This window comes from Anolis carolinensis, chromosome 4, assembly GCF_035594765.1.
Source record: "Anolis carolinensis isolate JA03-04 chromosome 4, rAnoCar3.1.pri, whole genome shotgun sequence".
NCBI classification, from domain to species: Eukaryota; Metazoa; Chordata; class Lepidosauria; order Squamata; family Dactyloidae; genus Anolis; species Anolis carolinensis.
The window spans coordinates 225,383,238-225,408,856 of record NC_085844.1 but is presented as its reverse complement, the minus strand read 5'-3'; the positions used below and the strand labels follow the sequence as shown (position 1 = coordinate 225,408,856).

At 38.9% G+C, this 25,619-nt stretch overlaps 1 protein-coding gene across 5 annotated transcripts in view; it reads right to left on the bottom strand.

Moving 5' to 3' along the window:
- Window positions 1-25,619, bottom strand: part of kcns1 (potassium voltage-gated channel modifier subfamily S member 1) — a 133,923-nt gene that overhangs the window by 77,760 nt on the left and 30,544 nt on the right. For 2 of the 5 annotated variants that reach the window (XM_008110084.3, XM_062978883.1), the window contains exon 3: window positions 8,156-25,619. The exons of 1 other annotated variant lie outside the window; for it this stretch is intronic. In XM_008110084.3, coding sequence (XP_008108291.1) covers window positions 25,185-25,619 — 435 coding nt within the window. In that variant the 3' untranslated portion in view covers window positions 8,156-25,184. 2 more of the 5 variants (XR_010005582.1, XM_008110083.3) reach the window with 2 other exon arrangements.

Below are 25,619 nucleotides of genomic sequence, written 5' to 3'. Positions count from 1 at the left end.
GGTCGATGTTAAGAGCAGCCCCTAGTGATGTCATTGAGGATAATGTATTAAGCAGTAACCACAGTTGCACAGAGCACACCATTAGGGTGGCCAGTTCAGGATCATCTCAGGCTCTGAGATGTCTCTAGGCCAAAACCTAAGACTTAGGGAGAGCCCTGAGTGATGTCATTAAGTGCTATACATCAAGCATCAACTGCAGTTGCTTTTAATTTGTCATTGACTGATCTCGCTTACAGAGAGAGTGGGGGGGGAGAGAGAGAAGGAACATATTGAAATTAAAACAGAAATCCAACTGAAAGGGGTGTTCCCAGATAGAGGTGAATTTTGGGCATTATTCCATTTTGCCTACTTAGAGATACAGGATAAGGAACAATTAATTTACTCTTTAGCCAGTGCAGAGCAGAGTGGAGTGCATAGCTTGGTAAGGAAAGGAAAAAGCTAATTAAGTAAATGCATAGACCCTGGGGAGAGTCTCTGTGAGTTATGGCAAAAAAATTAATTTATCTTTGGAAATTGTAGTACACTGCTATACTAGCTGAGCTGGAGATTTGCATGCAGTGCTTTCTTCTTGCCTGGACATGAGCGATAAAACCCAAAGTTTCTAACAACCCAATATATTGTGCATTGTTTTTTAAAGTGGAGGGAAAAATAACTATACACACACTTCTGTAGACAGTGCTCTTACTCTGAGATTCCTTGCTCTTGCCATGGAAATTGAAGAGGGTCTAGGACAGGCATGGGTGAACTTCAGCCCTCTAGCTGTTTGGGCTTCTGCAACTGAAGCTGCCTCTCAACTCTTGTGCCCAGAGCTTGGAAAAGTTATTTCTCCAGACGATGGCACCAATAACTCCATAGCAAGAATAGTCATCCCCTTGCTATTATGGAAAGATGTCTGCTGACAAACAATATGAGCTTGGAAGAAACAGATAATCTCAGAAGATCAGCTATGGTAACGTCAATGTTTAATGAGCACCAAAGAAAATAAGATTTTTATCTCTAGGAAGTCAGTAGCTCTGAAAACCAGAGGCATTTTTCCTGTTCCTTTGATAGTTTCTTGATAGAAAGTTACTTGTACCCTACTTTGCAGAGTCCCTTTGGGCAATGAGGAATAGACTGACATTGCTTACTGAATCTTCTTGTCAAATTAGAATCTCCTGGACCTAGATTTTAATTCCCACAATGCCCCAAGGCAACTGTTTTTAATAAGAGCAAAGAAACCAGTGCTAGAAGAGATATATTTCTTATTTGTGTTTATTAGTATTGAGACTTTCATGACAGATGGTGAAATTTTACTCTATCTAATATCAAAAGAAGGAACACTTTGTGACTTTGAGGAAGCACCTTGCTTGAAGGTGAACAGCAGACAAAACTCAATCGTCTTCCTATTACGAATTTCCCTACAGGTAGACGGCCTCCATTATCTTCACGTCTGCAAAAGTCATTTCAACAGGCAATATTTCTAACACTGCTTGCATCTGGCTTTTTGCAAAGTGCCTCAGCAACAAGGTGGGGGCAAAGCTCATCTTCATTCTAAGCAAAGCTTTCCCTGCTAATTTCTTCAAATCAAGGACATGTTGGAGGCACAGCTGCAATGGCACTTCATGATCTGATGAGATATAGTGCCCACTATTTTTATATCTCCAGACTCATGACAGCTATACTTTATCTGATGCCAAGAAATCTATTAGGTGATAATTTCTACTGAAGCAATATTTGGGTAGAAACATGTAGTCTTCTATCTTACAATTTTTTCATCTTCTTGAAGACAAGGTTAAGCAATTTCAAGTGGTCCAAATATGATGGTGGGGGCGGGGACCTTCTATTATGTCTATTTTTAGCCACAAAACAGGCAGAGACTCTTAGAATAAGCCATTATTTAAATCAGGGGGAGGGAGAAACCACTAACCTCTAAAATTAATCTAGTTTAGGGGAAGAAACCTCAAGCCTCTAAGCTTAATCTGATGCATATGTAATTGCAACATGGCCCTTAAACAATTTGTAGGTGCCCCCTTTTTCCAGCAACCCTGCCTTTGGAGATTCTTGACTGCTCATACTGCCAATACATTAGTTCAGAGGGCAAGAGAAGGCGGAATCTCTAACCTCAGTGATGCATTTGGAAAAACTGGTTTATTTCCACAAAAGCTCACATGAAAATAAAAACAAGTTAGTCTTAAAGGTAATGCCATGTTTGTTTTTCTCTTCCCTCTTCCTTCATCCTTTTTATATTGCAAGACAAACATAGCTATGAAAGCTCCCTGATCTCTAAAGTCTTTTATATTAAGAGGAAATCAAGTAACCCCCTCCCCAAATATAGTTTATAGCGAGAGACAGTGAGAGATAGTGAAAGTTGTAAACCAGCAATATCTGTGGAGGATCACAAATTATTCACCTTTACTTTATTTCCATGCCAGCATGAACTTTGCTCTGCAAATCTTTGAATGACAGACAGGGAAAAGTTTTTTTTTTAATGACAGCAATTCTAACACTTGCCTCAGTCCATAAAATAGGAAGAAAAGCCATGGATGTTACTTTGAACTCATGGGAGTTAAGGTGAGACATAGATGGAAACAGTAACAACAGGACAGGAGAAACAATCTTCTACTTAAAACCTTAATGTGCTCATCTGGTTGCCAGTGGAAGGCAGCAAGGATGACCATGATCTTAGCATCCGTATCTGAGTGACCAGATGTTCTTCCATCCTTGATTTAAGGCTTAGATGGAGGAACATATAGCCATCCAAATTTTACTGGATTGCAACTAACATTAGTTCTAGGCAGTATCACCAAAGGGGAAGGACAAAATGAGTTGGTGTCCAAGTGCTCCCTTCCACTTGTCTTCCTTCCCTTCAATGGTTTTAGAGCAGGTACCCTCAAATGGTGGCCCTCCAGCTGTTTGGGTTTCCAATTCCCAGAATTCCTGACCTTTGAACAAGCTGGCTAAGGCTTCTAGGAGTTGGAGGCTGAAACAGCTGGAGGGCCACAATGTGAGGATGCCTGATGATGATGATTTATAGTTAGTTCACTGACAAAACTTATTCCATTATGTCTCTTCCATTTCTCTGAATAAAGCATTAATTTCTCCCTCAACTTTTCTGAAAAAAAATTGCAAGGAACTTGTTTAACCTTTCTAAATTCTCCAAGGAAATTTCTGACAACATAGCATTATGGACAGGTGCAGACCCGCAGGTGAATTATTTATGTGATGGGAGGTCTCAAAACACCATTTTAAATGGCTGGGGATGTAGGTGGGTGGGTAAGAAAATGTGATTGTACTGGAGGCACAGGGCTGAGAGTAAATGATTTGGGGAAAAATCTACCATTTTTAAAACTATGTAGGAGGTCCCTTTTGAAATCCCTGCTTTACATTCTTGCTAAACTGAATATATTTTGCTTTGCATTCCTTTGGCTAATATACACAACCTATGGTTTTTGAAAACTTTGGCTACATCTGCATTGAATAGTGTCAATGCCAGCATGTTCAGATGGATTTTAATTGATCCATACAAGCTTTGTGTTGAATGGCAATGGTGTGTAACCAAATGAGCAATTGCATGCACATTGGTATCACATGCACAATTTAACCTTTACAATCTTTTAAGAAATATTTTTAAGAACTGAATAGTAGAGCTGGCTATACAACTAATCAACTGGATTTTAGACATATAAGATATTAATATATTAAAAAATAGAATAACTAATAATAGATGAAAATTTTATGATGGATATACATATGAATAGATCTGTAGAATGGCCTTCTGTGTTGTGTAGAGTTGTAGATCTGAAACTACTCCGTGACTACATAGTCATGTTTATGGCACTACTGCCATGATCATAAATTCCACCCACCCCCAAACCCAACAGTCAGCAGCCACACTGAGTGAGGGAACTCAGTTCAGCTAACAATGTGGGTGCGAAATGATGGCATTTCCAAACTCCTCTCACTAGCTAGTGAGGTGAAAAGTTCAGTTTTAACCTTGATCATTGGGAGGCAAAGGCAGGAAGAAAGATGTTGCCTAATGCCAAGTACATAACCATATGAATGGCATATGGAATTATGTTAATGTAGCCAGATGCTGGCTGGGAATCAGAAAGGAGATGTGATAAACCGGCCAAGAGAGACCCCATGAGACTGGGCTGTTAACTAGTGTTCTAATATGTGTAGTGTGCCAAGAAACCACTGTCTCTGTTCAAGTCACAACCAACAGGCTGGCGTTTAAATATATTCCAGTTCTTCTCTCCCCCTCCCAAATTAATTCTTCCTTTGTAATTTTTTTTAAGGAAAGTTGTTCTGGGGTCAGACATGGAATACCCAGGAAGATTGAGATGTTCTGCAACTGTTTTTATTTTTGGGGTTTTTTTTTGTATATCTCCATTCCTAATGTCTGATTAATGTTAATTTAACAGCTGGCACCAAAAGGTTATCTTTACCAACATTACCAGCCTCCTCCTACAAGGTTACTTAAATATGCATTTATAAATATTTCTCTACACCAGGGCTAAGCTCTATACCTTGAAAAGCTTAAATTTATTGGATTGCTGTGAGTTTTCCAGGTTGTATGATCATGTTCCAGAAGCATTATCTCCTGATGTTTCACCCACATCTATGGCAAGCATCTTCAGAGGTTGTGAGGTGACATTTGTTTAATCATTTTAAATGTATTATGTTTTATTTTTTGAACTTGTTATTGGCATTGAATTTTGCCAGATTCTGTAAGCCGCCTTGAGTCCCCTCATATTTCCAAGGATTCTTTCCTCAGAGACAGAACCATGGCTTATACACAGGTTTCATTCTAAACATCTCATGTTGAACAGGAATTAAATAGAAAGTGAGAATAGGGCCTTGCTTTAAACCCTAATGAGTGGATGCTAATCTGAGCAGACATTACTGAGCTAGATTGGCAATTGGTCTAAACCAGTGAAAGACAGATTCTTATGTTCCTCCAGAATTGAATAATTCATTTATAATCAAAAGAATGCTTGGCTCCACAAACAAACACATTTAATAGAGTGAGACAGATTTGGCCCATGAATTGAAAGTCTTTCTATTATTAGCAAATATAATATGGCTATTTGGTTGTTTAACTGGCTAAAATTAAATCATGGTCAGCTGCTCTGGCATTTTTCTGTTGTTGCCTTTAAATTAAGCATTTCTATTTTTAGATCAGGACAATTCCCACAGGCTAGAACTAAATGTAATTTGTTAAGTTACTTATTGAACAAAATAGCACTGAGAACCACAAAGTATTGGCTGTTTTTTTTCATTCTTCCAGCTGTTGAAAGCTGCACAATGTTTTTTTTCATACAAATCCCAGATGCATAGCCTCTTTTTAAACATTTAAAAGGGAAGAAAAAGAGACAAGAATACTCTTTGTCTGTAAAGCTTGGGGCTGGGTACTTTGAGTTGTTAAAGGAAGTTATCAGAATTCAGCAGGCTCATTTATTTTATGTTTAAAAAATGTGGAAAGTGAATTTTTAATGAGGACCCTCCAGAGCCCTCATGAAGGTTTCCTCATACCTTCATGACATATCAAAGCACCCCAAGGAAAGCTTATTGTGTTTGCAGTACACATGATGGCTAATCCATTGTTATATGCTTTATAGTCATTTAGGCATCAAACCTATAAACATTTTCCTGGGAGAAAGTCCCAGTGATCCCAATAGAATTTACCTCTGAACAGAAATATGCCAATTTCCGAGCCTCCAGCCAGCTGTAACACATAGTTGTGTGGGTGGCTGCACGCATGAAGACGTGGTACCAGTGTGACAGGTTGTACTTTAAGATGAACTGAAATTATTTGACAGAAAGATGCCAGGCTTTTGTGGAATTTGAGTCCCTGACTCAGACTTTGGGAGACCAAGTTTTGATTCCCCACTTAGCCATAGAAACTCACTGCATGGCCTTGGATAGTACAATTCAAAACAGTACAGTTTAAAATAATACAGCACTTTCTAAAAGCTCTTTCCATTTACTAAAAGCCTGCATAAATTAAAAAACAAAAAAATCACTGGCTGTGGAAGAACAGCAAGGAAGGAGTTGCTTTTAGACTCCTTGGGAAAGGAGTTTCAAAGTGAAGGTCAGTTATCCCTTTTTTAATCTCACCAATGAAACCTCTGAAGGTAGTGGGACAGAAAGAAGGACCTTCCTGCAGATCCCAGGGGCTGGACAGGCTCATGCAGAAAGATATAATCTATCAGATAGATAGGACTGAACCAAACAGGGCTTTATGAATTGAATTGAGCCTAGAAACAGACAACAGGGGAGCTGTTGGAGGAGGTCACTCTAACCAGACCCAGTTAATATAGGTGATGAAACTGAAGGACTAGGAAGGATATTCTCCCTCTCCTTGCCTGATATTTTTTCAGTCAACCTGAAAGTTATTCTGCTAAATTTAAAAGAAGCAAAGAACGTTTGCCTACAGGCAAAATCTTTATAAGTCAGGCAATATTTTTTTAGTCATCCAGCTGACAAAAATGTCACAAAAAGACAGCAAACCTTTGAGTTCTCCAGAGTATTTCATCAGACTGGATATTAAGGAAAATGGGAAAGAAGAGCAGAAACACTTAGCTTCATGTTAGAACCACAAAGTCGTCTTCCAGCCACAATCTTCTTGGTCATGCAGGTGCCTCTTCTGATGTCAACATGGGACTTCCTATGATACTCAGGAGCTCAAGGAGGTCTGAAGCCAACTGGGAGTGGTAGTGATGCTGATGCAACCATGATCTATCCTCCTTTCCATGTGCTGATGAATGCAAAAGTTATGGCAGTGGTGCCCTGTATGGACACAAGACTGGTAGGAATCAGATGTTATCCAGCTGTCTGCACTGCCCCAAACCTATGGCATTCTTTGAAATTACAAGTCCCTCTAGTACAACAAAGCAGGATTAGCTTGGTGTTAACCCATGATAATCATTGAAAGTAAAGGAACACAGTGGAGATAGCCAGGAGCCAGGATGCATCTTCTCTTCTCCAAGTTAAACATACCTAGCTCCATAAATTGTTTCCAGACTTTTGGTCATCTTGGTCACCCTTTCGTGTCCAGAACTGACTGGACCTATATTCCAGGTTCAAGGCTAACCAAAGCAGAACAGAGTGGCACTAATACTTTCCTTGATCTGGATACTATATACCTGTTGGTGCAGTTCATGTCTTTTTTGACTACTGCATCTACTGAGATCCCTAAATTCTTTTTGCATATACTACTTTCAAGGCAGAAATCATCCATTCTATATTTGTCTGTTTAGGTTTTCCTGCATGGATGTAGGACCTCATCCCTGTTGACATTAATTTGACTAGATTTGGGCCAGCTGTCAGGGTCATTTTGGATTCTGTTCCTCTCCTCTGAGTATTATCTATCTCCTGCCTGACAATTTGATATCAACTGCAAATTTGATATGCATGCCTGCTATTCCATCATTTAAGTCATTTATGACGATGTTAAATAACACTAGACCCAGTGGCATCCTTTGGAGTTCCAAGCCCCTGAAGTAAAGCAAAGCAGGCCAGCAACCTGAGGTACCCCACCAGGCACTTTTTACTTTTTGAAGGAGATGATAACAATACTCTCTCTTTTGAAGGAGATACAAAAAAACCCTTTGCTTTTGCATTGTAGCAGCTTGTTTGGTAAAATCCCATGGATGTAAAGATGATCTTTATTAATGTATAGTTGACGAAAATACAGTTTACAGCCATTGTGGAAAAATGTCTTATTTTATTGAGGAGAGAACATGTTAAGCCAGGAGCTGGTGCCTTATTTAATATATTAATGATAAAAATACAGATATTGTTTCAGATAAATGCAGGATATAATGACCAAAATAAGTGTAATGTGAAAGGTTAGGATTATTTTGGAGAGTTTGTGTTGATTTATTTTACAATTGACTTTATTATTACAGATGACAATTGATACAGAAGTGGGAGGTTTGGTTAAGAACTCCTTTTACTCAGTTATTTTCTCTCTCTTTTTCATTGTTGTATTAATGGTAGAGGGGAAGAAACACGTGAAGAGGCATTGTTATTTCTGTATGATGTAATGTTTTAATTTCATACATAAACTTATTTTTAAAAGTTTGCTCCTTCTTTTATGGCATTCTACATGCCTGGATTCTACTTTTTTCCACAAACCAGATGCAAAATCAACAAGAACAAACAGTCTCCATTGTGGATCACTTTGATCTTTAATAAAATATATCATATGCCTCCCATGCATAAATATAAAATTATTTGTCATACATGCTTTTGATTATCTGTTTGCATAACAGTTTCCCTTAGCATCTTTAACTTGCATTTCATATCAGGAACAATTTGCTACCAGGATATATCGGGGACTCCCATATTCAAGTATCTGTAGCAACCTTCTCCAGCAATTGCTTTTTATAACTATGAGTGATGTCTGTACCATGAATGAATTCATCTACTTAAAAATGGAAGACGATGGACCCAATGTTAATGGATAGCATTTGACATTTATCATTACATTTCTCTGGGAGCCAACATGGAGTATTCTCTCTCTGTATTGCACTTTAGTATCTAAGCAGCAGATGACTGAAATAGAAGAGTAGTTTTCAAAAGTGTTTAGTAGTCAAAATCTAATAACAAGAAACATGGCTTAATACATGCTTAGATTATTTGAAGGTCCAGATTCCTATCTTAAATACATATAGCTGGTGTTTCTGGTTACACAGGAATAGCAGTTTGCACATACATTAAATAAATTATTCACAATCATCCAGCACCATATAACATACACTTAAAAAAACAAGCAAGCTTGGGCATAAGCTACCGACTCTTCATAGTGCATAGTTAACCATCAAATGAAGATCATTATGAAGACTGAAGTAGGCAAGGAGGAGGAATCTGATCCTTTCCTATAGACCTGAAGAAAATTCTTCATCTGAAGCTGCTATTTGCATTTCACAGAACACTTTCTGCTTTGGAGGCATAATGTTCACCAGGTAAGAAAAGGGTTAACCCTGATTTCCTTATCTACAACAAAATCACACAAAACGCTGTTGCATGCTGGTTGAATTCAAAGCTTCTTTTATCTATCTAGTTTGATCCTTGACTCATGCTAAAGGGCAGTGGTTTCCAAATGTTGATCCTTCAAAAGTTTTGAACTTCCATTCCCAGAAACCTTAACATCAATTATACTGGTTGGTGTTTTTAGGAGTTAAAGTCCGGTCCAGAACACCCAAAGAGCTAAAGTATGAGAAGTATGGCTTTAAGACAGATTTATACACAAACATTCATTATTATGCAAGGACAAGAAATGACTCATGTGTTTGGAACAGCTATTAGCAGCTAATACAGATCAAACTCCATACACAAAACCTTTATAACACTTCACAATCACATTACGAAACTCAGGAAACACTAAAAAGAAGAGGGCACTTCTTTGCTTTTTTTCTTTACCCTCTAAACCATATCCTTTGACAAACTCAAAAGTTTCTGGCTTATTGGAGAAGACAGTTCATATTGGTCATCTAGAAGTCCTTGAGATACCCATGTAGAAATAATTGAATAGTTAAGTGATGCACTTTCTCATTCCCATTTTTCACACAGGATGCCAGTTTAACAAAATGAGGGGAGGAGTCATGAACAGATAGTAGCAATATTTTACATGGCCAGCCCTATCACTGTTGTTTGTTGTTTATTCGTTCAGTCACTTCCGACTCTTCGTGACCTCATGGACCAGCCCTATCACTAGGTGGAGTCAAGTAGCTCCCTAAAGAAGCAAGAAGGGGTTGGGGTACCAGAAAACATAGCTGTGTGTACCACACATTCTGCCTTCTATTCCTAGGCTATCCTAGGCTAGTTCAGATAAATAAATACAATTTATTACAACATCCGACTGACAAACGACTCCTTATTAAGAGGGTCAGACAACAGGAAGTGAGAGGAATCTGCCCTGGGAAGGAAGGGAAATCCACTCCTGGAAGAGTTATTATTTAAAGGGGTCTCCAAAGAAGTATTATCTCCAATCCTTGTTTACACAATAAGACACAGTTTTGCAAATTATCACAGAGAAAGAAACTGGGGCAAAATCTTCTGAACAATGGCACACACAGCAAAAGAAACACAAGAACGTCCACTCTTCTCTATGTTATCCAAAGCCCATAGGTATGTCTACATACACACACAACAGACATACCTACATATACATACTGAAAAAATGTCCCTGTTCTGACTTGCAAACAAGTTCAACTTAAGAACAAACCTACAGAGCCTACTGGGGACTGCCAGTAATGCCGTTTCATAATGCCATCAGACTGCATTGAATTGGATTATATGAGTCTAGACTGCCATATAACAATGATCATGTTCCCTCTTCTCTATGCTATCCAAAGCCTATATATGTGTTATATACCTCACAACCTCTGAGGATGCCTGCCATAGATGTGGGCAAAACGTCAGGAGAGAATACTTCTGGAACATAGTGATACTGCCCGGAAAATACACAACAAACCTGTGATCCCGGCCATGAAAGCCTTCGACAACCTATATATGTGTGTATGTATGTGTGTATGTATATTTGTGTGTATGTCTTTAATGGAGCAATCTTAAATTGAGCTATTTTAGTAAGATTGTTGGTTTTAACATTTTTAATGTTTTCATTCCAGCAAGAGCAGCTATTTTTGATGTTGATGTTATGTCCTTATATGTTTTTAATAATCGCAATGGTTTTACTTTAAGTAATGTTAATTTGACCTGTGTACTATTTTTGTATTGTTTTAACTGTTATTTGTTGTAAGCTACCCCGAGTCCCTTCCTGGAGAGAGGGGCAGGATATAAATAAACATTATTATTATTATTCTGTTCTGTATCACATATATATTAGAATTCCAGTGAAACATGCTGATCTTGTTGCTGGAAACTGAACTGGCAGTCTGTTCAGCTTGTTCCTGGAATGGTAGCACATGATCTTATCCTTCATCTCAGGTGACATAATTATCTGGGGCTAGTCCTGGCTGAAGGGAATAGGAAAGAGAAAAAAACAATTTTAAATTCATTTAAAATGTTCATCCCAACAAAAATAAAGCCAGAAGGCATACCGGTATTTTGATTCAGAATATCTTCTTTGGAAACTCCCCAGATAACAACTTTCTTGTGTTCTTTTTCTGGCATGATGTTGAAACACATTGAATTTTTTTTTTTTTGCTTCATGTTCTTTTCCAAACTTTGCCCAGGATTGTCACCTCATAGCTGGCGGTGATTCTCAGTCACCTTAGAGAAATGTTTATCCAGCCTTTCTTTTAATCTAGAGATAATTAAATGGAAAGGCCAGGGACTGAAATTGTCACTTTCTGTATGCAAGGCATGTTCTCTGCCCTTTCTCCACAGATGTTTTATGCAAATCCTTTTTGGTGGATACATCCAATTGTGTCAGAAAGATCTAGATAATAACCTATGGAGATATATCAAAGCAAACAGGTAATTTTACAAATAAGTGATTAGTGGTATATTTCTGGAGGTCTGTCAAGTGATGACTCAGATATGAGATGAAAAGACCATGAGAGAATTCTGGTTCAAAAATTCTGGGATGAGTCAAATGTACAAAAACTTAACATCTGCCATAATTAGCAAAGTACTAAATGCCTCTTCCAGTCTCCGATCTGTCCATCTATGGACCAGATCTGTCCATAAAATCAGCCTAGAAAGTTAAAATTCTTACTTTGGAGAGGGGGAGTGCTTAAGATGCTGGAAAACTATGAATTGTTTTACGAAGAGTGTTAAAGGTTTGATGGCCCATCCACCCCAGAGCCTCCTAAAAAGATTTTCATCACATTCATTGGCTATAGGCTGAGCTGACCAATGAACAAGTACTTTGTTATGAGAAAGAACATCCTTAATTAAAAGGAAAGGCACTTTTAACCAAAGTGTGTGTGGAGAAAAGTTAAGTATTCTACTTGTGTGACAATTTCAATTGTTTGTAAAATAACATTTTTCAAAAAACTTCAAGAAACGAATTAACTGTTAAATCCAAACACTTTAAATGTTACCAAAAAGTCTCTTCTCTGCATAAAATATTTTTAAAAGGAAACATAGCTTGGGTTAGCATCATTCACAACATATTCTGACGATCAACTTCATTCTGCTTCTGCTGATTTTTAATCCAAAATAAATAGAGCAAGACATATGTTGTCCTTTCGTTCCTACTACTGTCTATTCTAGGATTCTAGGAATCTTAACCCAAAAGGTAACTTTTCTAAAACCTGTACAACAGGAAAGCAACCTATCATATTTGTTCATAACACAGTAGCCTTGAAGATTAAATTTCTTACACTCCAGATGAGAAACCGAAACATTTTGCTAATCACCGTGAAGGCAAAGAAAGGCTGAACTTGAATGTTCACCCTGATTCCAATTCAATTTCTTTGGTTTTATATGATTCTGGGAACATTAGTTCTGCCATCAATATTGCAACTTAATACAGTTTTTGGCCACTCAGTTTAAGTTTCTTTTGACTTTTCTCACCTCCTCCCTTTTCTTAGAATTCAAGGCAATTGCAGATAACAGTAGTTGCTTGCACAAAATACCTGCTAATGTAAAAGGGAAAATACTGATTGGAATCTACTATGATTCGCCGTGCCTGTTTTCAAATTACAAGGATATTTTACAATATGCATTTGTATGTCTCCTGGGTAGTCAAAAGCACATCTAAAGGCATGTCTATGACTAGGTTTCTTTTGTGTAGCTGATAAAACTAAATGGGCAAACCATGAAAGAACATCAAGAGTAACAGCGGTAGTGGGGATTTCAACTGCAGTCGCCCCCTTCTGAGATTCAAGGTTTTGAAATACTGTACATCTTAAACTTAAGACTTTGAAGTTAAAAGAATAAAGTCAGCATTACACAGTGTGGTAACTCATGCCGGCACTCTCATGGACTTCCTCCTATACCAGACCAGACACAGTCTTTAGTCATCTCTTTTTTGTATAATGTCATTTATAAATCATAATTCCCATATACAGGCAGTACCCAAGTTACAAACATCCAACATACAAATAATTAATAGTTACAAATGGGGGTGAGATAACAGGAAGTGAGAGAAATCTATCCCTAGGAAGGGAAACTCACTCCTGTAAAACTTATCACGGGGAAAAGGTGTCTCCATTGAAGCTTTATCACCAATCTTTGTTTCCAAAACAAGTCAATTTTTTTCAAAATTCAGTTATCATAAGGACAGAAATTCAATTATCATATGGGACCATGGTGGTTCAGTGGGTTAAACCACTAAGCTGCAGAACTTGCTGGTCAGCAATTCAAATCCACGGGACGAGGTGAGCTCCTATTGTTAATCCCAGCTTCTGCCAACCTAGCCATTCAAAAACATTCAAATGTGAGTAGATCAATAAGTACTGATTCGGCGAGAAGGTAATGGCGCTCCATGCAGTCATGCCAGCCACATGACCTTGGAGGTGTCTATGGACAACGTCGGCTCTTCAGCTTAGAAATGGAGATGAGCACCAGCCCCCAAAGTCAGACTCAACTAGACTTAATGTCAAGGGGAAACCTTTACCTTTACTTTTAGGGACAGAAAGTGGAGTGAAATCTTCTGAACAGGGGCACAGACAGCAAAACAAATACAACAGGGGTGTTAACCCTTCCCTATGCTATCCAAAGCCTCTCTCTCTATATATATAGAGGCAGGCTTTGGATAGCATAGGGAATATATATATGGAGTTACACTTTTAAGAGTACCTGCTCTGACATACAAATTCAACTTAAGAACAACCCACAGAACCAATTTTGTTCATAACTTGGGGATTGCCTGTATTACATATTCCCATAATATAGTGACAAAATCAGTGATTATAAAAGACCAACAATGAAAAGAACAGCATGTGCTTACAGTGTATGTGCAGACAAAACCGCTTATTTCAAAGCATCATTGTAACTGGGTAATAATCACAGCTCTGACTGGTGCACACACACATTAGAATGTACAAAAACTCAATTAGCATAGGGTTTTAGCCTTGTAGCTATATTATTACAGTGCATATAAAGCGGGCTGATGAAAATGTTTTTGCTGTTATATCTAACTACAGGGATATTTTAAAAATAATAATAATAATACACTTATGTTGAAACACTGGATGAAAATATTATAGACTATCGTTTTGGTATCACCCACGGATAGTGTCATCCAGTGTGGTTCACACCGCTTGCAGCCTTCTAGTAAAGCAAGTGATTAAAGTACTTAGCCGAACCTTAAACAAGACATGAGATCAGCCTCTGAGAACTCTTTTGTGGAGGAGCTCTGTGGCAGTGATAAAGAAAACAGAACAACTCATGTTACGTAGTAGAAGTAGGTGTCATTCAGTCCCTTCCCTCTAAAAATTGAAAGAGAAAAGTACCAAATTATGGAATCCCTGACTTGAAAACTATTTCAGTGGAGTGGTGCCAATCAGTCAATGCCACATAGTATTCTTTAGACATGTCCAAAAAATCGTTTTGAATCGTATATCGGATTTATTTCGGATTGTTCTCGCTTTTTGATACGCATTCCGAGACATTGTCTCACAGCGCAACCAGCAATGTAATTCGAACCATTGTTGGCCCATTCTCTAATTGTCTCTTAATGTTTCGTTAATCCCCCCCCCCCAATTTTTAAAATATATATTTCAAAATATTTTTTAATTTTTTTTTGTTTCTGCAACCTACCTTGAATGGGAGCTTAGCGCAGCCTAACATGGCTGCCGCTCCCTGGCCAATCAGAAGCTTCCATGATGGACGCAAAGGTGGGGGCTAGGGTCCTCTACATCCACGTGGAAGATTGCCATAAAAGCCCGTTGTGTTGCCCAGGTGAGCCATTCTGCCTGGAGAGGGTGGTGGCCTGCAAACGGAGAGGAAGCAAGCCTCTTGAGGGAGAGAGAGGGTGAAGAGGCCCAGTCTGGCTGTTCCCACAGAGGGGTTTGGAGAAAGGGTTAGGGTTTTGTTGCTGGTTCTTTCTCTTAGCAAGGGAATTTCTAGTTTTCAAAGTATCTTTGCACTCCTTGTCAGGGCATTGCTTGGCGTGGTGATCACTGGTCCATTTCTAATTGAAGGCATTGGGTTGAGGCTTGTGGGATTACATAGCCAGAGACACCATTGATTTCCAGTGTCCTTCTTGCTTACAAATATAGAAAGGGAATTCCTAGTTTTCAAAGTATCTTTGCACAACTTGCAAGGGCATTGCAAATTTGATGAGGATAGCTCAAGAAATGAGGGCAGGAGAGCCCTGTAAAAGTACCCCCCCCCCGGTTCCTTTTTTTTTTTGGCGATTGTGCATGCACATGCGCATCCACCATTTTAGAAACATTTAGCATCATTACAAATTTTCAGAAATATCCGAATTTTTTGGGTGAAAAAATCAGAAATACTTTCTATATCGAAGCGCCAGCGCCCCTACTTTAGAAATGAGAACTGAAACATTTTTTTCATCGATCGGACATGCCTAGTATTCTTTTATGTACCACATTCAGATGGGTAGGCTACAGCAAGGCCATCTCTTGTCTAGAGGATTCTAGACCCCAGTTGCCATCTTTGATTGAGCTCACATCCTTCCACTTCCACAGTTCTAAACATGTCTGTATCGCCAGAACTCTACCTCACCCTGTTTCTTATCCTTAATTTCTTGCTATTGGTGGTATGGTGCGTATGAATTTGGAAGACTGGGAATATGACTTGACAAACTATGGCTCTTCTCAGAAGTGAGAAGAAACAGAAACTTGTTTACTGACACTCATGCACACCACCCCTTCCATATCCCATTGCTATTAGTGTCAGTGGATAAAGATCTGCAAGTGGGGAATTTGCAGAGTTCCCCTGCAATCTAGAATATTGAACAGTGGAGACACAATAAAGAAGAAATGGCCAGCTGGAATGTCCCTACGTTGCCTTCACCGTGTGTGGGCTTGGATGGAGGCAAGGGTTACTAATGACTCAAGTGCTTATAGCTATTCAGTACTAGGGCACGGAAGTAGAGGGAGGTGTTTCCTAAGGTGTTTGGTGTTGGGGACTAACAGTTACTTTCTTGGTGCCAGGAACAAGTGCCACATTGCTTTACTTCCTTAGAAATTTGCCTGGTATTAGCAGTTGATATCTTTTGTATAATCACCAAGTCCCAAGATCTCTATTTGGAGTATAAATGATAGGGAAGCCCTGAAGCTGAAAGTGTTTTGTTTAGTGAACAATGTGTTTTAATTTTTTCAAGTGCCCTCGAGTCCCGATTTTTTTGGGGAAAGGCAAGATGGAAACGAACAAACAACAACAGTAATTGCCATCTCCTTTTCCCAGCACTGAAAAAGTGCAAAGTGAAAATAAAATGCATGTCACTTATATTGTCCATGTCTATAATTAATCCAGAAAATTAAATGCATGTCAACTCATTCTTTTGAATTTATGGAATTCAGCCAAAGGCTGATTTCAGTCATTTGTTGTCTTTTAAAAAAAGATTAAACCAACTTTTTTCAAGGCTGCAGAGACATCTTTGCCTGGTTGCCTGGAAACAATTCTTAATTTCTATGGGAAACAAGGCAAATACTGTTCTAACAGTCTGCTTTTGTGCAGTGAGTGGGGGAGACTGATAAAGCATAAACTTCTTCCCAACTGTGTATCTCTTGTCACAGAATGGAAATGTATGGCATATGATTCTAATTAGATCACTTTCTCTTCATTACTCTAAGTCACACTCAAAGCCATGTACTTTTTGATTCTGAAAAGCAATTGATTCCAGTGAGCTTGCAGGGAGTTTGTTTACATGATTTCAAAAACAATCAACACTAAGAAGGGCTCTGGTGGCACTAAGGAAAACATAGATGTTTTTAAAGAGAAATGTTGAGGAGCATGCAGGAGAGAAGAGAAAAATTAGAAGTGGCATGATAGTCATCCTTACATATCTAAAGAGATGTTATATAGAAGATGGAGTGAGTTTGTTTTTCTTGCTTTACAGACTAGAGTGAGAACTAATGGATTCAAATTACAAGAAAAGAGATTCCACTTAAACATTGTGAAGAATGTCTTTATTGTAAGAGCTATCAAGACAGCAGAATGGACTGCCTTTGAAAGAAATGGACTCTTCTTTGGAAGACGGACGGGCATCTTTCAGGAAAGCTGTAACTATGCCTTCCTGCATGGCCAGAGGTTGTACTAGACATCCCTTCTGGTACCTTTCAATTTAAAATTCTACAATTCTATCATGTATCTTATGCAATTAAGGCAACAATTGAACATAATGCAAGGTATCTGTAAGGAGTGAGTATCCCCCACTGCAGTTTTCAGCATTTCTTCCCACTAACATGGCTAGTTAGAGCTGTTGACAACTGTAATCCAACAACACCTGAAGGGCTGCAAAATTCTTTACGGATATCTTTCTCGTGTGTGCATGAATTTCTTTTTGGAAAACCAGGAAAAAATAGTATTATCTCAATGAAAAAAAATCCAAGAGTAAATGCAACTTTATGGTTTTATTTATGTGATAAATATTCATGTGTAGGAACCTGTGCGTTTGTGCATTTGTGCACTTGCATATATTTTACAAAGCACACTGTACTTAAAATTCTTTGAAGAATATATTACGTCAGATTAATGATTCATCTACCAAAGATTTTAGATATGAATATTTCTCAGCCATACTTGGGACACCAAGGATTCAGCATGGGAATCCATCGAACTACAAATGTTCCCTCAAGGACAGTTCAGTCTTTCAGTGTACAAAGAGTCTTTGATATGTATTTATAAATATGGTACTTGTATATTTCCCTTGACAGTCATATAAAGAAACCCTCAAGGGAGCATTTGTTTTATCAGTACAATAGCAATTACTCATATGTAATGCCGTACTTTCTATTCTCATGGGGGTATATTTTTGTAGGTATAGCTTCACTGGGGAAGCACAAAGATATGTTTCTTGGCCAAATGTCTTTCTCAAGTTGAGAAGAGGCTCATCTTCTCAATAAAGGATTAAGAGAGCAGTTTGTGGCCAGACCAACACTGAAATAAAATTCCTTCAGTTGTTTAGCAGAGTGGGAGACATACTATTAGTCATTCATAGAGAGTTTGGTTGTGTTGAATCAGCACTCCCAAGGGTGATTTGAAATGTTTTACTTTCTGTCGCCTGGAGGATGCCTTGAGCTCACAGTCTGTTAATCCCATAATAGTTATTTTTCATTAGTGTCACATGTCCACGCCAACAGAAATATCCCCACAGGTTTGGTGCAAAGGGAAACACCACTGAATAAATGTTTACCAGGCAAAACACTTAAAGTGATCCAGTTCAAAGCCAGCTGAAGCAGACAGAGAGGATCCTAGTCTGCCTTTTGGGTAGGGTTCTACATGAAAAGGACAATTAGACAGGTTGCAAGGGTTCCTCATCGTTTTTATATACCTTTGTCTATCGTTAATAAGAGTTATGCTGGGTTACATCAAAAGCTATTTAGTTCAGCATTCAGCTTTCACAGTGGCCAACCACAAATAAGGACAACAGTACATTCCACATTCATACACCTTAGCAACTAACAGAGGCAATATATAGGACAAGAATATATAGACATCAGAACAGTCAGCATGGTGTGTGATTTGAGAATTGGACTAGGGCTCCAGAGGCCAAGGTTCAATTTCCTACTTGGCAAGGGTTTGATTCCCTGATTGTCTACTGGGTGACCTTGGATGAGTCACACACTCTCAGTCCCAGAAGAGGGTTGCTATAAGTCAGAAACAATTTAATATACACAGCAACAACAACAACAATTATGACTGACCAATATAAACATTCCTGAGCCTTGACTTGGGGAAAAGCTGGGGCAAAAATAAAGATAATAATGAAGTAAAATAGCAACTGCAACAAAGATGGCAGTGATGAAGGTATGTAATCTCATATTACATAGCTTCATCACCGTACACAAAAAGATTTTATTTCCAGAAATATACCGTAATAGTGTTTTGGCCAAGAAATATTTGATTGGTCTTAAAATAACGCACCTCCAAATTTAGCAAATGATAATCAAAAGTATGAAAACACGTTAGATTATTTCTTGAAATAAAACCTTTTAAAAATACCCTATCTTGTTTACATCAAGTTTTAGGAAATGTTTCTTCTGTTATTTTTTCCACTATGGGAAGTAGCCAACTTTATCCTCTGGGCATTTGTCCAATCTCCATTTCAAGCTATTGAAGCTGATGACTATCATTAATCTTGCAGTAGCTATTTTACATTTCAACACTTTTGTGTAAAGTTGTAAATTCTTTCATTTGCCCAAATTTCTTGCCATCAAGATTTAGTGATGAACCTGGATCCCAGTATTATTAACCAAGATAATCAAGGGTAAATGCTTTGGATTAACATTTCTAGATTCTGAGATGGAATACTGAGCACAGTTTAGTGACACAATACATAGGTGACAATTCACAATTCTGATTCATTGTGTGATTCTTCTGCAATAACTTCCAATTTTTAACTAATTGTGAAATCTCTATTTGTATTTTCCTGTAAAGAGCCAATGTTGCATGAAGGTTTGAGTGATGAACTTGGACTCTGGAGACTAGGTTTTGAATTCTTGCTTAGCCATTGAAACCCATCTTGGGCAAGTCACATTGTCCCAGCCTCAGAGGAAGGCAATTGCAACCTTTTCCCAAACATCTCCATAACAGATTTGCCCTAGGGTCACCAAAAGCTAGAACCAACTTGATGATATACTACCACAGTGTATATTTTGGTTGACATTTGCCTGTGGCTATGTGTCATATAATTCTGATGTTTTGAAGAAGGAATTAAAGTCTGGTTATTTGGTTCTGTCACTGTTAGCCTCCTTTTCACCCTAAATCTGGGCTGCTAAAATACTTGGTAAAACTTAGATGGTTATATTCAAATATTACCAAAGCAATACAAGACTCAATGACTAGGAAGACAGGCAAGTCAGTTTTTGATGATATGTGGTATAAGAGAGACAGTCCAATGCTTTAGAAATCAGAAGGTAATTTCTCACAAGGAAATTAATGTGTTAATAGCACATTCATCCCTACTTAAATATCTTTAAGTAGAGGTTGGAGGGAAACCTTTTAGGAGTGTTGCAATAGGGTATTTTTTGTTATGTATTTCTGCATGGGAGGGGAATGCACTAGATGGCCCTTGTGGTCCCTTCCTAACTCTGATTGTATGACATTTTAGCTATTGTGGCAATGCTTGCAGGAGCAGCTTGATTAGTGGCATTATTGATCTGTAAACTGGGCATATGACAAAGCCACAAGCAACTACACAGTGAGTTTGTGTTATTAAGCCCATGTAGGCGAGCCCTCAGTCTGGTTTAGACTAGATTGACTGAAACCAATGGACTCAAGTGAGTCATGTCTACCTTATCTACCATAGACTTCTATGGCTCTTTCTGGATCCAAGATCACAAAGTGCATTTAAAACCTCCAACCCATATCTCCAATGTTCTGCCTTGTTTTGAACACATATTGGGAGCCATAATTTGCATTGTGACATTTATTTTTATCCCTACTAATAACATCTAGGGTGAGCCAAACACTCCAAGTAATCATTCAATCATGGCAATATCCAGTTCTCTGAGGCTTTTCCTTTCCACCCTATTTTCTTTTAAAGGGGCAGAAATCATAAGCCGGGGACTTTTCATTCGGATAAGAGGGCTCACTCTTCCACTGCAAAAGCAAGTCATGGCACTACTCTGATGAGGATGAATATGATTACTGTGACTCTAACAGTAATCAGTTCTGATCAAATCATGAGCAAGACAATTACAAACATGGTTTTAAATTTCAGAAACATGCTTCTTGCAGTAAACACATCTTTTACATCTGCTCAAAGAAGAAACTTTCCACAAAAGTCAAACACCTTACAATGGCCCCAGACACACCTGAAATATGAATGTATCCAGACAAGCAGTAGGGAGGTGTGTTTGCATGTAAGTAGCATGACTAGATCATTGATATGCAAATTTTGGCTGTTTCTTTTTTAGATCTGACAAGAAATGTGCCACTTAGTTATCCGAATGTAACACTGTGCCCATATCTACCAATGCCATACAGAGGAAGACTACCTCGTATGTCTTAGTTCATCAAGCAGTACACAAAAAGAAACAGGAGTTACACAATCAGCAGAGAATTATCTAATATGGAAAGGGGAAGAAACAGAACTCACCTGCCAATGGACTGTCTTCACATTCATTTCCTTGTTGATTTACCTTCTATTGGGGTCAGAGTGTTATCTTTGGTTAAGAGGTATAACCAAATATATATGACTGTGCAGTTACCTTTGACCCTGAAGCATATTATAGAAAATCTTATCAGCTGCTGAAACACAACATCAAGCTAATATTACAAATACAGCCTACCCTGCAACAATCCTGGCTTTTATCAACAGTATTGTCCTTGCAGTTCAAGGATTGTAGCATTAAAATAAACAATCTGCTTGCTGTTGTGTTGCATACCAGATTCCATCATGACATTCTTCTTTCCCTAAGTAGAGAAGAATTTCCTCAACAGAAGTTCTCCTGCTATGCCTCCAGATAAGTTGTCATCTAGGACCCTGCTCTGTACTTTACCCACTTCCCCGGCCCTATGATACTCTGTTGCACTAACTTTTGCATAACATTTATAGATGCCCATGTTTATTCTGAAACTCTGGCCATTGGTATTATAAACCCGTCTGATGGAGCAGACTGAAACTGGATTTTAATTTTTGTGGTTGTTTTTTAGATGGATTGTATGTTTTTTGTTACATGATGTTTGAATTTTGTTTGGTCTCTGGCAATTGAATGCTTTGCCTTGTCGGAAACTGCCCTGAGTCCTCTAGGGGAGATGGGATGATATATAAATAAAGTTATTATCATTACTACTACTACTACTACTACTACTGTTGTTGTTACCAGGGTGTGAAAAAGAGTTAGGATGGCCATCAACTTTGTTATCTGGCCAAACTGTAGGATATACCACCCAAATGACAAAAACAAGCAATCTCCTCGTACGCTTAATTTATGTTAGTGATTGAAGGCCTCTCTCTGAGCAAATCTTGCCAAGAAAACCATGTGATAGGGATACCTTATGGTTTTCGTAAGTCAAAAGCAACTTGAAGCATACAACAACAACTAATGGCAAAACAAGACAAAAGCCTACAACACAAACAATGGCCATAAATGCAACCTTCCACTACTTTGGGTCTGAATGGCTCATGTGGCCCACACATTGCACTTATTCCACCCCTATTATACTATATGGTAGGGGATTTTCAATGACCAACCACACCAGTACCTGCTAGTAGTGTTTTAATTTCTTTTGTGCATACAAATGTGGAATACACTGGTGTGAAAACCAACTGCATTTCATAGTATCATATCTACTATACCCTCATTATCAAACATTAGCCCTATTCAGGAGTTTGTTTTTGTTGTCATTAGGGCCTGCATATATCTGCTTGCAAAGTCCAGGAACATATCCTCTCCCCCCCCCCCCCCCACCCCTATCTTGGATGCAAGGACTGTACTATATTCAGTATTTCCTTCCCATCAACACACCTTTGCATTTATTTTCCGAAAAAAACATCCACCTTGAGGAAAAACTGTTCTCCTCAAAAAGCTTGCTTGATATACCATGCTATAACATTTAATTTGGTCTTACTGATGACATGCTGCCACTTGATCCTGTGTGCTCCTTGTGATCCATGATGAGTAAATCACTGTAACAAGCTGCATTTGCAAGCATCTTGGGCTGAAGTTTGTCCCTCTCTCACAATTGGTGACTTTAAAACACATCACATTGAGGTCCAATTTGTGGGTGATAATGGGGGGATTTACCAGTCAGTGTGGTGAATCTGGTGGGCAGCGGGGAAAACTGTCACCCTGCATCACCCGCATTGGCGCTTTCCCCATCTTACAGGGAAAGTGCTGCCACACAGCTTACCTCTGTTCTTGTCAATGAGAACACAGGAAGCCTCCCATGTTCACTGGGCAGCATCCTAGGACCCTTGCAGAACACTGTGAGGACAGAACCCCACCTGAAGTAGCTTTGCGTCGTGTGATGGGATCCGGCAGGCTCTATCCTCCCAGCGTCCTGTAAGCATCCTAGGATGTTAAAATTGTCTAATGTGATGAGGTCCTAAGTCACAGAACTCCCAGCATGACTAAAGCATCTTCAATCTTGAGGTAAATGTGCCAACATTAAAAACATCTTCAAGAATAACTGTGTATATTTATTTGCAAGGACAAGCAAAAATGGTAAACTGGCATTCTGGATGTTTTTTCTTTCTTTCTTATAACCTTCATCAGCCCAAGCCATCATAATCAACACTGAAGAATTTTGGGAGCAGAAATACCAAAAACATCTGATTGAACCAACCTCTGATGATCTTAGTAGCTGGAGCAAATGTTGCTACTGCCTTAGAGATTATAGGAAATGCAACCTGTGGCCTTTTATATGTGCCCATATCTCCCTAAATGCTGGTCTTAATGACCTGAGGATTATGGTAATTGGAGTCCATTATCCTGAGGACAAAATGTTCACCACCTCTTGCAATAAGATAAAGTATGATAGTTATCATACATAGCGTCTTCATATAATTACCATTAGCTGCCAGGAATATGATTCATGGACACTCTCCCCTTGCGGTGGCAATCCAAAAAGCCAGGTGCATCCAAGAAACTCAAGACCTGGGTCCAAAGATATGCAACTGCTATGCAGGAGTGTACTAGCCCTGAATGTGGAAGCTCAATTTATCCCTCATGGATACTGACAAACCTCATCCTCTACAAAATTGTCCCTTTAATGCTTACTCGGTGGATACCAAGACATCTTGTGACAAGAAATTACGCATTGTTTGAAGAAGTACAGTCAGTTATTCACATTTGTGGTTTTGACGTTTGTAGATGTGATTATTCACAGATTTGATTAAAATGCTATCCCTCAGAACTTCCAGGTTTTCCAGTATAATTCTATGATCAGCTTCCAGAGACAGCTGTCCACAGAGTCATCCTGGAGGGTGGATAGAGTCCCCAAAATGCCCCTAGAATGTGGAGGACTGGCTTTATTTATTTCCACACCCAAACTAGTATCCATCATTTTCATTGGCTTTTAGAGCCAATGTTGAGAAAGAAAGGGGAGAAAGCTATGTTCCTCATCCACATTCTTTATCTTGCATAGTTTAAAAATAAAATAATCAATTTCATTTCAATCATTGAGAGGTTGGGGGAGGATAGAGACTTGATAATGGAGAACTAAATCATACAGTATTTATAACCCCCTTCCTTGATGATTGTAACATGTGCTCCAAACCTCATTCAGCATACTCAAGCATCACCATACACAAATACATATCCTGGTCCATTTTTCTACATCAGCTTTAAATCTATTTAGACTCTTTCTAGGCCCTGTCAAGTTACTGCTAGCCTGTACAACTCTCTGTCAAACAGACATCTCATAAGGCAAGTCAGGAGATTATTTCTTCTACAAATCTCCACTCTCTGGAAGTCATAAACAACAATATGTCACAGCATTAAGGATAATCTTCAGAATGAATGTCCAGTCTCTTTGGCAACATATGAAAATCAATAATAAATCATGGCACAGAAATAAGCCAGAACAGAAATAATGCCAAGCATCAGCATTTTGGGGAATGGTGAAAGAGTATTTCAGCATGTTCATGGACAGTGGAAGAGCATTTAGTTGAAGTGAATTGCAGAATATATGTCCCAGAGAATGTGTGCAACTACTAGAGGGGAACTGAAGGGAGGGAAAGGCCACATGGCTGCATAATTTCCTATCTGTTAGACTCTGATCCTGCAATCCTGTCACTTGATACTTGTCATATCTGAAGGAAGCTACTAATGTCTTCCCCTCCCAGAAGGGAATAGGCATAATTAGGAAGTGCTTACGATGGAGAAGCTACCCTCTTTTACTGCTTTGGAGGGCTGTGATCAAGAAACATAGTATCCCCGGCTTTTGGATCCAAATGTTCATGATGGATAAATTGATTAGTCACAGTGTGCATGTCCAGGTGAGATACTGGAAGTCCAGATGCATACGGTCAACAGGAATTCTATACTGGCTCAAAGTCAAATGTTGCCTCGCCAACGTTTCTGGAACAGGTAACTGATAATGGATGAGGTCCATGTCAGTTGAGAGAATGCTCTTGCTACCATCTTACTAGCAACTTGCCTGCTAAAACGCCGGAACACATCAATTCCCAACCATCACTCCATTCAATGGACTGGGAGGATATTTCTGGTAAGATCATCATCTCTCTGGTAAACTTCACTTAAAATCTCAGACTCTTGACTTGGGTAATTCTCAGAGTCCTCTGGCTCCTTCTTGCCACTGTTTCGCACAGCAGCCTCAAGAGCCTTCTGCCTGCGGTAGAAGTGAGAAAACTTGTTGAAGATGATAGTAATAGGCAGTGCCACCACCAAAATCCCACCGAGGATACAACCAGAAGCTGCCAGCTTGCCAGCAACAGTCACGGGTACAACATCTCCATAGCCTACAGTCGTCATGCTAACTGTCCCCCACCACCAGCAGGCTGGGATGGTGTCAAAGCCAACATGTTCCTCCTTTTCTGCAGTGTAGGCCACTCCAGAGAAGACAGACACCCCAACAGCCAAGTACAGCAGAAGAATCCCCACTTCTCTGTAGCTGTG